The sequence below is a fragment of the Orcinus orca genome, chromosome 11, assembly GCF_937001465.1.
Source record: "Orcinus orca chromosome 11, mOrcOrc1.1, whole genome shotgun sequence".
Taxonomy (NCBI): Eukaryota; Metazoa; Chordata; class Mammalia; order Artiodactyla; family Delphinidae; genus Orcinus; species Orcinus orca.
Genome location: NC_064569.1, coordinates 7,103,025 through 7,115,894, shown reverse-complemented (window position 1 = coordinate 7,115,894; position 12,870 = coordinate 7,103,025). Strand labels below are relative to the sequence as shown.

Here is a 12,870-nt window from a genome sequence, read left to right as displayed (position 1 = left end):
GAGAAAAAAACAAGAAGCTATCACAGTAATTCACGAGAGGATAAACCCCTAAACAGAAGTAATAGCAAAAGTACAAAAACCAGAAGACACTTGTGGGGTTTACTGAGGGGGCAGACCCTGAAGAACTGGGTGACTAAGGAGTGTTACAGGAAAATGAGGAGGAGGAATCCAGACCCGCTCACAGCTTTCTCCTAGTAAGTCTCCAGGAGCGCACAAAATGAGGAGCCATGTTGGGGATGAAGTTCCTGTTTTGAATTTGTTGAATTTAGGGTAGCAGGGAAACATCCAACCAGAGGAGAAAGAAGGTAAGTGTGCGATGTATCCAAAGCCGGGGCAGAGATCTAGGCTGGTCTGTTATCACCATTTAAATGGTAGTTACAGCCACAGGTGTGGATCAGGTCGTCAAAGAACCATGCAAAGCAAGGAAAGGCCAAGAACAGAGCCTCAGGAACATCAGCACCTCAGGAGCAGGTAGACAGAGAGACACTTAAAGGAGACTGGGAAGCAGCTTAGGAGAGAAAATATCACAGAAGCAGGGGAGAGGATTTAAAGAAGAGAGTGGGAGACTTCTCTGGTGACGCAGTGGTTAAGAATCCGCCTGCCAATTCAGGGGACATGGGTTCGAGCCCTGCTCCGGGAAGATGCCACCTGCCGCAGAGCAACTAAGCCCGCGAACCACAACTACTGAGCCTGCGCTCTAGAGCCCGCGAGCCACAACTACCGAGCCTGTGCTCTAGAGCCCGCGAGCCACAACTACCGAGCCTGCGCTCTAGAGCCCGCGAGCCACAACTACTGAACCCACATGCCACAACCACTGACGCCCATGCGCCTACAGCCATGCTCTGCAACGAGAAGCCACCGCACCACAACAAAAAGTAGCCCCCGCGGGCCCCTCCCACTCTGACCAGCTCACGACAAAGGCCTTTCCTGACCACACTAACTGAAGGTGCTTATTTACTTATTTATTCCATTGCTCCTTCTACTAGTATATCAGCCGTGAGAGCAGGGACCTTGTCTGCCTTCTGAACTGCATCCCTGGTACCCGATAGCACCTGGCACGTGATAGGGGCTCAGTAAATACTGGCTGAATTTGATGTGGATTCAAGAGGCGCTTGGACCTGACCATGCAAGGAAAGCATCCTCCTGGAACCTTGACGCCACCAAACACAGACAAAGCAGATCAACCTGGAGATTTTGCTTAAACTAGAAGTTAGCTCAACTCCTAAGCCATTTACCCAGCCAGACTTTTTTCCTTCTTGTATCTCCACTCCAGAAACTGCTGCATCAGCCTGCCCAGCCCACTCTCAGGCCCGCGGGCCCTGCACCACTGGCCTTCAGAGCCCCAGGTGGTGGCAACGGATGCCCTCCTCCCCGTGACGTTTTCTTTTCTCTTCTTTTCTATGAAAGTATTACAAAGAAAATCTGTAAATTACAGAGAAGTATGACAAAGAAGGGGGGACATAATCCTGATACATTTAACATACTGGGAATTTCCTTATTCTCTTTTCAAGGCACTTTCTTCTTGAGATAAAAACTGTAAAAAGTTTGCTAAACTTTTCTTCTCATTATATTGTTAGCATTTATTGTCATTGGAAATTGTTCCATAAATATAATTAAATAGCTTAATAATATTTCACTGTCTGGATAATTACTGACCCAGTTCTCCTTTAGACATTTTAAATTCTAACATGACCATGGACATTTATCTCCAAACATAAATATTCATATTTTAAAATTTTTCCCCAGGGTAGAGACCCATCTTGATATGTCTCTCGAGAGCTCCTGATAGAAACCAGGTAGAGCCAGCACTGAAATGCTGGCATCTCAATGCCCTAAGCATTGAAGAAACTACAAAAGTCCTCCCATGTAATAATTCGTAATAAAAAATAGCAAACAATTACATCACACCCCATATTTTCCTGTATAGAAGTAACACAAATGTAAAAAATGCATGATTGTCAAACACCCGTCTCCTGCTAAACCATCAGTCCCATGAACACAGGGACCTTGACCACCTTATTCATGTACCTCGCATATAGTAGGTGCTGAGTAATTACTTGGGAGACAGGTAATCAATGTACCAATGAGAATTTGAAAGATAAATCGAGAAAAACTGTTGAACACCAACCTCCAAACAGCAATTCCCCTCCCACCATCCCAACTGCACACCCAGTAGCAGGACTCAAAGCCATGTCTGTTCCATTTATTCCTCATACAAATATTTTACAGTTTTATTTTTTAAATCATTTACACATATTCATACAAAGAAAAATAAATTTTAGGATGGAAACTTGGGACCACGGTAGTTTTAAAAAAAATCTGACCATTAGCTACCTAAGACAAGGCAAGAGGCTTCCCGGCCGCTTCAGCCATTTCTGGGCTCGGGGCATCTCCCCGGCAGAACCCAAGCTGCTCACTCACTTCCTCTCAGCCTTCGCCTTGTGGAGGTGATACAGGGGAAGGGGATTTTCCGACCCTCCCCGCTACAAACATTTCAAGGACAGCAAAGGCTCAAGGTAACACTGAACCCTCTCTCTGCCAGGAATTTGGCAAGACTGCAATTTCTGAACCAACTTTCCAGAAGAGCTAGCTCAATTCCTACTCGCAGGTCTTTCTAAGAGGAGGGGGATGGCTGCACTCAGGACATTCCTCGTCCCACCTGCTCTGTCCTCCCTCCACAGGCCCCCAAGCCAGAGCCCTTGACCTGAGCCTACGTGGTCCCTTCGAGGCTCATTCCACAATGAGGCTTCCTCTCCCCACACCCAAACACTCTGTAGCAACTTAACCCCGGCAGCCCCTGAGGACCCCTATGGTAATGACGCCCATTACTGCGCACAGCATTATCCAGGGACTCTGAGCTATAGCCAGGAGAGGTCCAAGAATGACAGAACTACGAGCACCCCTAAAACCTCAGCTCTGCTGAGCCAAATCAACATTTAAATCACACAGGCCAACTCCTAACACGTCCCACCCTACAGTCATCACAGAGGTGCTTGACAGAACCTGCCACACACCACTGCGCGAGGAGGCTGGACTATCATCAAGTCCCAGTAAAAGGAGAAAGGAGGGGGAGGACAGACGCTACAACTGTGGTAGACCCAATCAGAAATGGCAGCAGATGACAACCTGTATCCTTGGGTCCTTCCCAAAAAGCAGCACCAAGAAAGGGCGTGATGAGCAGAGAGATCTGGAGCTGCACGGACAGCCCTTGAATTACCAAGGGACTCCGACAACACAGCTCATCTTCCTACAATTATGCAGGAACTAGAACCCAGACTACCCACCCCTACACTGAGGCAGCTCCTGAGAGGCAGTACCGCTTGTGGCCATCAGCCCACCCCCTTGGTAGGCCCGTTTGGGGAGAGGGGATCACATCCAGAGCAGGCACCCCTCCAGGCAAACACTCGCAGGGCAGTCCATCCCACTGTCATTGGGGCAGGCCGAACATCGCTAGGAGGGTGGACAGATCCCGGGCATCAGCCGCCCCATAGGCGTTGCTCTGGCCTAACATAGACAAGGCTAAACGCAGGGTGCTCCAGATGTTCTCCGACATGGCACCCCCTTCGCCCCGAGGGCCCCGGCTTTTCCTCTGCATGTTCAGGGCCTCCAAAAAGTGTTCCACCGCCTCACTGCAAGGGAGAAGAATGAGAGCTGGTGAGCAGAACACCAGTGGAAGGAGGTAGGTCAGCTGGCATGGGGAGAAAGAAAGCTGGAGCTCGAGGTCAAATAACAGGATAGAGAATGAGGAGCCAGGGCCAAAGGCAGGGAGTTCATTCATTCATTCATTCATTCATTCATTCACTCCTCAGTAGATACTCTCACCGGTGGGCCCCAAGGTTGATGCAGCTGATGCCCAGGTTGTAGCGGGACCGTATATAGCCAGGCTGGAGCTCGAGGGCCCGACGGTATGCAGCTACTGCTTCTTCACTCTGGTTTCCATTGGCCAGGGTGGCCCCTAGCTTATTCCACAGCAAATAGTCCTAAGATAGGGATGGACAAGGGTTACAAACAGGGGCCAGGCTCAGATCAAATTCTGCCCGATCTCCCCCTGGCTCCCCACTCTGTTTCTCTAACGCATGTTACGATTCCACTCCTGTCTCCACAGGTCACTGTGCGGCCACGACGTTGTGGCCACGACGTTGTGACCACGACGTAACCACTCACCCCCCGCAGACTCCCTTAAGTCCAGACGACCTTAGACTCCTGCTCTTCTTTTCCCAATTCTCCCAAGGCAACCAGTACATGGAACACTGGAATGAAATATCCCATGACTCCGAAGGTCCCAACAAACGATTCCTCCATAAGGTATAGAGTCCTGTCCTATCTCCCTTCCTCCCCTGAGGCTCACATTGGGACGAACGCTGAGGGCAGCTGTGAAACAGTCCACCGCCTTGTCATACTCCCCACTCAGGTTGAAGAGGACTCCCAAGCCACACTGCACATCAGGGTCAATGGATGTCGGGTCCAGGCGCACAGCTGCCAGGAAGAGCTCTTTCACTTCGAGAAACAGGGAGCTGGACACGGAAGAAAAAAAAAATGCAAAAAAGCAGGTGGATGGATACGTCTATATTCCTACCCCTCCCAAATAATCCTTTCACTAACCAATCGTACCCCCAAGATGCGTCTATCTATCCTCCTTCCAATCCTTTGTCTTCCATCCCACTCCCTCAATCTATCCAAAATTCCACAAGCCAGGTCCTCCTTCTACTCGGGTTGCCACTCGTCATCCCAGGAGGTCCCCACACTCACTCGGACAACAGAGAGCCCAGGATGCGCTTGCTGGGGCCCAGTCCTGCCCCGCTGGCCCCTTCTTCCCCGGCTGCCACCAGGTGGGCATAGGCTGGTGTGTAGCGCAGCCAGTCTCGCAGGGTCTCGCAGGCCTGCCGCTGCAGGGACTCGTTGGTGAAGCTTACAGCCAGCGCCATCAGTGCCGTCCGGTTGTCTGGCTTTAGCTCTAGGCACCTGTTTGGACAGAGATGGACAGAGCTGGTCTCTGAGGCTGACACTGCACCTATCAGCACCCTGGGAGCCGAGCCAAGCTTCAGAACGCAGAGGTACCTGCCAACTCCCTCAGTTAAGGTATGGAGGAATCCTCTACGGGTGGGTTATTAATAAAGTTACAGTCCTGAGAAACGGAACATTTCAGCAGCCAAGGAACCAGCCAGGGTCCCACAAATAAAACCAAAAGCCGAGGAACAAATGGAGCCAGTTATCTCCAGACTCACCCCAAACCTTAGAGTTTCATCATGAGAAAACACTCGTGTTAGTAGCCAGAAAGAATAGTAGGCTCTGTCATTCTAAAGGTTATTTGTAGAGCCCTGGGACCACCCTGCCCCCCCCACCCTTTCAGTGTACTCACCTCCGCAGGGCGCTGATGGCTAAGAGTTCTTGCTCATTCTCCGCCTGGGTGGTCCCCAAGTACTGCCAGGCCTAGAGGGAAGTTGCCAGATTTCATCACCCCGGTATTCACCTTCCCACCACTGCGTCCTCTGCTCGCCCCACCCACCACCTCACTCTCAGAACCCGACCAGGCTGTCGCCCGGGCCCTAATCCATCGGCACCACCCTCAGGGGCCTCCCTCAAAACTGGAGGGAGCTTCTCTCATCTGTAGTCAGAAGAACGAGCTGCTCACTTCCATGTGCTTGGGGTCCTGCTGCACAGCTGCCTCGAAGAGCAGGACAGCGTTCGGCAGGTCACCCTCCTCAAGTCGCCGCAGCCCTTCCTCAAAAGGCTGGGGGTGGTCACGCAGGGGGTTCTCCTCCTCAAAGTGGTACCCCTACAAGGAAGGGAAGCCAAGTGAGACCCCATCCCGGAGGGGGCCATCACAGAGCAGCAGGAATGGGAGCTGACAACCAAGACTGACGTGGAAAAGAAGCTGAAGGCCTCCAAAAAGGTATCCAGATAAAGGCTGGCAAGTTCTCCATGTCATAAAGGAGATCACCTACGACCACAGTGAAGAAATTCCGGGTCATGCCCACAGCAACTGGAAAGCCAGGCAAACTCTGATCCTAAAATGACCTGGGATTAAGCTCATTTTAGGAAGTTTTTATCAGCCAGTGTTTCCACATCCTTGATCTCTCATTACTGGACAGAGCACATTTCTTAACAGGATCTGCTTACAGTAATGAGATAAGTTCTCTTTAGCTATTCAAGGGGCATTTCTTGTTATCCTGCAATAGTGTGATAATCTATAAAGGAAATGCAATTTGGAGTCAGAGGCCCTGCTATTCAAATGCAACTCTTACCCAGCTCACGGAGTCCTGTGCACACTGACTGGACAGCATGTGTTCAAGCACTTTGAAAATTTTAATTTATTCCCCAATTTCATTCTTAAAAGTTATTAATATTAATCTGTATCTGATAGTAAATTAAAGCTAGATTCCAAAATCCTGAGGGCAGAAAACGCTTCAGAAAGACCAGTCCTCTTCTGGCTGAGGCTTTCTCATTTGAGGGAAGTTATGATGCTCTGTGCAGAGCTCTGTCCCCAGGGCTTCCACGTAGGCAGAGACGTGTTAAGATAAAATGGGTCCCTAGTAAGCGTGTGAGTTGGGACAAGGGAATAAAACGCTCCTTTTTGGAGAGCAGTGGTTACCATCACAAAACAATACCCCAGAATGAACACAAGATGCAAAATACAGGGCAGGGCCCTTTCTAAACGCAGTTAAGGACAAATCAGAATGAAACTGTACGAAACAAAGACATGAGTGAGGCCCTTCTTCACTACCATTGTGAAACTGCTCAAGAACCAGAAACGCTCAAATCTTGCCAGCCAAGTTCTAAACCATTATAAGTAATCTGCAAATTATTTGTAACAAATAAAAATTAAATAATTACAATGGGGATTTAAGAAGTGAGACATACAGGAGATGGATTTGGGATAAACGTATAAAAAGTATATTCATGTTGAGAATAGGTAATGTTCCTGGGACACCTCCGTGCAACAGGAAAACTCAGAAGATAGGAAAGGACCCTAGAACAAGGATCAGCAAGGGGCAGAGGATAAATATTTTGTCACAACTACTCATCTCCACCAGAGCAGTGAGAAACTAGCCACAGATGATATGTAAACAAGCATGGCTGTGTTCCAATAAAACTCTATTTATGGACACTGAAGTTTGAATTTTATCAATATATAATTTTCACGTTTCACAAATTATTACTTTTCATTTTTTTAAAACCATTTAAAAATGTTAAAACCATTCTCAGCTCACGGGCCATAAAAAAAAAGAATAAGGTGGAAGGATAGATTTCCCATGGGCCACAGTTTGCCAGCCCCACCTAGACTATTAGAGTTCCACAAGATAAAGCCTTCTGCATTCACCCTCCCATGTTTTAAGCCACCCCGTAGGAAACAGATCATTGTCACCGATAACACAAATTCCTAATGAAAGTAATTCCTGCCTCTCAGAGTTACTGAGAGCATCAAATGAGAATATCTGCCACAGCCTCACCAAAAAGGTTAAAATACTATGCGTGAATAGGTATTATCCTCAGCAGACAATGCAACAAGTCAATTCCATCATGTTGCAACCACAGGGTTCTCTAAGTATGCTCTTGTCTGTGTTATCTATCCTCCTTGAGATTTTATCAATTGCTGATCAGAGAGGAATTTTTCAAAAGTAGAATATTTGTATAGATGAAAAAAAAAAAGAGTCCTCTGGAGGAACATGTAACAACCCACAGGATGCAGGATAAGCTTGGGACCACTGCTACATCTTAAAAAGTCTAATCCAAGCCATTCATCAGGTCTGATCCATCGTCTGGTCTGCTCAAAATTTCTTAGGATCATACTGTAAAAATAGGATCACTACTAAGTAGAGTGTGTCCCATCACAGAAATTTCTCCTTCACGCTAACAGTATACAGTATCATATCTGCTCCAGCTGTAGGTGTAGCCTTGAAAATTTAAGGATCATGAATAAAAAATACGACATTCAGATACCCATGAATTTACCTTATAGAGTCAGATCAACATTTGAAAAATAAAAAACAAGTACTATTGACATATAATTTATTAACAGTTTAACAAAAGGCAGACAAAATCTGGAACCTTAATGCAAATGTTTCTAATCCTAATTTTGCAATATCCCAAGGCATCAGTGATATCAAAATAGGGTTCAAAGATCTAAAAACATAATTATGTTTTTAGGTTTTGAATTAAAGAATTTATTCCAACTATCATGTCATTAATACAGAAGTAAAAAATGCTAAGAGGAGGTGCTGCTCATATGAAGTTAGAGCTATGTCTATACTTATCAAAAACCAGGAAAAATTTTTTTTTAATTATTTTTATTTATTTTTTGGTTGTGTTGCATCTTCATTGCTGTGCACGGGCTTCCTCTATCTGTAGTGAGCGGGGCTACTCTTCATTGCAGTGCACGGGCTTCTCATTGCGGTGGCTTCTCTTTTCGCGGAGCACAGGCTCCAGGTGCATGGGCCTCAGTAGTTGTGGCACATAGGTCAGTAGTTATGGCTCACAGGCTCTAGAGTGCAGGCTCAGTAGTTGTGGTGCACAGGCATAGTTGCTCCATGGCATATGGGATCTTCCCAGACCAGGGATTGAACCCGTGTCCCCTGCATTGGCAGGCGGAGTCTTAACCACTGTGCCACCAGGGAAGTCCCAGGAAATTTTTATCTAAACTTTATACCTTGCCATTTGTAAGTCGACAGGGCCTGTGCAACTTATCAAGTGTCTATTATAAATTAATAAAAGTATTATCTCCAGGTATTTCCTTCAGTTCTTCCTCATCACAAGTCTATAGAAGAAACTCTTACTATGGAAAAACCAGAGGATGGGGTCCCAAAAGGTAAGCTCCCTTTTCTATTATATCACAGAACAACTCTCAGAAAGTCAGGCTGGGATAATAAACAAAATCATCTTTTTCCTAGTACTAAGATTTTCATTGGCTTTTAAATCCTAGCCTTTTCTAAGTTATCTTGAACTCTGTTCTTCTCTATCTTCGCAAGATCTACCTCCAGAATCCTGGCCCTCTAGTTCTAGCCCCAACCAGGTCTGAGCTGAGAAAAAGGCACCACTGATCACCTCCCCAGTTCCTGTTTTGCCTTTTTCAAAACCAAGCAATCTCTCCCTCCCCAGTCATGCTTCAACTCACAGCTCAATTATTACCCACATGTCCGAATGCCCCACAACCCGCAAGCAGATTTTTTTCACAGTGATACCCCGATATAACATATGCTTCTAAGGCAACAGTATATACTACATGCAAAATTCAATCATTCTTCACCACCGACTTCTGGGAAATTTTCTTAGCATTTGAATTATTTAATACAATTCTTTGAAAATACCCTAAATTGGGGGCAAGTGGTTAGTACCTACAGGAAGAGATCAGAATTTAAAATAAACTTGTGAGTTAAAAAAGTAAATAGATACTAAGGTGGAGGGCAAAGAGATGGCCTACCACCTACCACTCTCTACCAAAGGAGCTATGAATCTTCTTAAAATGTTTTCAACCAACCTCCAAAGCAAGGCCCCTTCCTCTGTGCTCTTACTGCATCGTGTGCAAACCTCTACTCTAGGTATTTTGTCGCTTACTGTTGTTATTTGACAAGGGTGGTCTATTATCATTAACTTCTATATCCCAAGAATAAAGCATACTCTCAATAACTGGAGGAGCGCAGGGGCAAGGGAATAATTCAGGCTGCCTTTCACGGAAAGGGGCTCAAGAAAATAATTACTTAAGAGTGGGTACCCTTCAGATTCAGGATTAAAGGAGAGACAATAAAACAAGGAAATCCTGCAGTCTGAAAAACTAGTTCTTACCTTATCGTAGGAAGCAGCCGTGAGGTCGTCATAGTCAGAAAGCCAGGGGTGGGCCTCAGCATCCCGTTTGGCCATCTCCTCCAACTCCGCCTGCAACTTGTCCCAGAAATCGACCTCAGACTGTAAGGAAGGCAAGGCAGAGAGAAACAGAAGATTCATCATGAGCACCCCGCCCCACCCTCAGTTCCACCAAGATGGAGTCCCTATGGCAGTAGTTGTTTAACGTCAATGTGTTTAAGATCACCTGAAGAGCTTCTTTTCATGCAGGTTCCTAGATCCTACCCCCAGATTCTGACTCAGTAGTCTGTGATGCCCAGGAATTTGCATTTCTGATAGGCAACCACCCCATCCCAAGCAATTCTGACAAAAAGACTCCAAGAACACTATGAAATACAATGTTCACCCGTCTCTGATGTTAAGACACCCGCTCTCTCCAAAGAAGTGTTTTCTCTTGGACTGGTTACACCTGTACTAGCTGCTCTCACCTCTATAGCTGACTTGGCTCGTTCAAACTCCATATCAAGAGCAGATGTGTTTACTGGTCTTGTGAACTGGTCAACCCAGGCCTCTGAAGTACCCTGTGACAAAGAAGGATGGTCATACCACCAACGACAACTTTCCACCCACTAAATGTCAACTAAATACCCATTAGACACCACCAACCTGGGCACTTCTGAGAAGAACGTTCTCAGAATCTCTTTCCCACCCACTCAGGACCTGGATGCTACCAAACAAGCTGGCAATAAGATCCCTTCCCCATCTGGGACCGCTGAACACTGAACCCACGGCCGGGGGCACCAGCCGGCTCTGAGGTAGGACTGGGAGGTGACAGTGTCCTACCTGCTGCTGAATAAACTCTGCTGCCCACTGCTCTGCCTGAGCTCGGCCCGACCCTGCGCCGGACTCCAGGGACACCTGCCCCTCGCCAATCTGCCGCACGAATTTCAGGAACTGGGGCACAGAGACACACACAGGCCACTTGGGAGAGGACTTCCGGGTGTGCCCTCTCAACCACGCCCAGAGAAGCCTGCACTTACCCCTCCCCCTGACCATCTCTAGCTACAGACAAGATAGGCTAAAGACGCTGGAAAAAGCAGAGAGCAAAAAGAAAGGGATTTCTGGCTCGAGAGATCTGAGAAGGCACAGAAAAGACAAAGGGTTAGTAGGCAAGGAAATGAGGGCAAGAATACTGGAAGAAGAGGCAGGGTCGTAAGTCTCTGTTCTCCAGACAGGAAGGAGTGGACCTCGGATCTCATCTCTTTCGCCTTAAACTAAACTGGGGTCAGAGAAGCAGGACTCCTGAGTTCTCAGACCAGCTCTGCTGGGCAAAGTAGCAGCGGGACGTGGCTCACCTCAGAGTTAGCCAGCTTTGGGTCATCCACCTTGGCCACAAAGTCGCTGGCCGTGTGCTGCAGGTCCTCCTCAGGCTGGTATTCGTCATACCTGGGACAGGTGAGGACTCGCTCATTTTACACGTTAGTCTGCCACATCCTTCCCCACTCCCAGCCCGTGGCAGTTACAGTTCTCATCGGGGAACAGAGAGGGTGACACTACTCCTCTCTCTGGTTGAGGACCTACTAATTTCAATTTACATTAAAGAAGGACATTTGGGCAGGAGCGGCAAAGCACTAGCTACATGCTTTCACCTCTCTCTTTACCAAATGCGTCTTTCCAGAGAGAAGGAATAGACAGTGGCAGGCTCCAAATTAAAGGGGGAACAGGGTGCATAAGATAAAGTTACAAACTTTTGGTAGGACAGTTAGGATTCTCGACTCGATTATATTTGAGACATAAATGAATCGGGGTAATAATACAAGTGGAAACCTTAGAGCAGAAAATGAAGGGATTGCAACTTGGTTTAAGATGGATAGAGGAGCTTGGTGGAGGGGAGCAGGAAAACTGTCCCACTCCTTCCACAGGGAGCCGTCCCGAGCGAAGTGGCTGGACTCACCAGCGAGCAGTGGCGGCCGTCCCCTCTGGTTCTCCCAGCCACAGCTTCTCCTCTGACTGCTCCAGGTATTCCTCAGCCCAGCGGGCCGGGGACACAGACAAAGGGTCTGCAAGGAGCAGACAGGTGGGGAAATCAGTGAGGGATCAGGAAAGGGAGAATATTAACTTAACCAAGTCAAAGCAGAATCCCTCAGAGACCACTGGTCAAAAGAAAATACTACTAAACTTTCAACATCCAACCTGCTCCCAAGGGGCCTAGGGCAGGTGTTTACTGAACTGGGGACAGGAGACCAAATAAGGAGGCTCAGGGAGAGAAGTAGGGACTAAACCCTTTTGTTTGAAGTGCAAGAGCCCTCACTGAGAAATAGTGGGCACTGGGCCTCCACCTTCCTCAAAGGTACTGCAGGGACCCGGCAGGGAACCAGGGGAGAACACAGGAGCTCCCATTCTTTAACCAAACCTTGGTCTGTCCTCCATTTACAGAGTTCACACCCTCCCAACAAAAGGAGCCTCATAATTGGGAGACTGGGATCCACATATATACACTATTGATACTATGTGTAAAATAGATAACTAATGAGAACCTACTGTATTGCACAGGGAACTCTACTCAATGCTCTGTGGTGACCTAAATGGGAAGGAAATCCAAAAAAGAGGGGGTATATGTATATGTACTGCTGATTCACTTTGCAGTACAGTAGAAACTAACACAATATTGTAAAGCAACTATACTCCAATAAAAATTTAAAAAAAAAAAAAAGGAACCTCATATTTCATCCTAATATACCTACCAAGAGAATCTGAGAAGCAGAATGCTGGGCTAGAACTAAAGATACATGAGTCCACTCTTCCCACTGGATTTTTTTCATTATTCGAGATGTAACATACAAACATGAAGGTACATAAAGTGGACCAAACTTAGGTGAGCTGCTTCATTAATTTCTACCCGTGAGCACACTCAAGCCACCACCACCCGGATCACGACATGGACCGTCTACGGTTCCCTCACAGGCTCCCGCAGGCCCGCACCCCCCGGGATAAACATTATTCTGAATTCTGTCACTTTTGACTGCTTTTGAGGGCTACGTTTTTAAGTCTAATTCCAGAAATTATCTTAGCAGCTCTCATGAAAAAGGGCAC

The 12,870-nt window shown here is 47.2% G+C and overlaps 1 protein-coding gene across 7 annotated transcripts in view; it reads right to left on the bottom strand.

The window, feature by feature from the left end:
* Positions 1–2,188: 2,188 nt before the first annotated feature.
* Positions 2,189–12,870, bottom strand: part of PEX5 (peroxisomal biogenesis factor 5) — an 18,171-nt gene continuing 7,489 nt past the window's right edge. For 5 of the 7 annotated variants that reach the window (XM_033404349.2, XM_012536441.3, XM_049694248.1 and 2 more), the window contains exons 6-16: positions 11,732–11,837; positions 11,133–11,223; positions 10,621–10,731; positions 10,266–10,358; positions 9,781–9,900; positions 5,633–5,776; positions 5,360–5,430; positions 4,750–4,962; positions 4,349–4,514; positions 3,823–3,980; positions 2,189–3,629 (exon numbers count right to left, since the gene is read on the bottom strand). In XM_033404349.2, the coding sequence (XP_033260240.1) occupies positions 3,428–3,629; positions 3,823–3,980; positions 4,349–4,514; positions 4,750–4,962; positions 5,360–5,430; positions 5,633–5,776; positions 9,781–9,900; positions 10,266–10,358; positions 10,621–10,731; positions 11,133–11,223; positions 11,732–11,837 (1,475 nt within the window). In that variant the 3' untranslated portion in view covers positions 2,189–3,427. The remainder of the gene's footprint in view (positions 3,630–3,822; positions 3,981–4,348; positions 4,515–4,749; positions 4,963–5,359; positions 5,431–5,632; positions 5,777–9,780; positions 9,901–10,265; positions 10,359–10,620; positions 10,732–11,132; positions 11,224–11,731; positions 11,838–12,870) is intronic. The other 2 variants (XM_049694250.1, XM_049694251.1) reach the window with 2 other exon arrangements.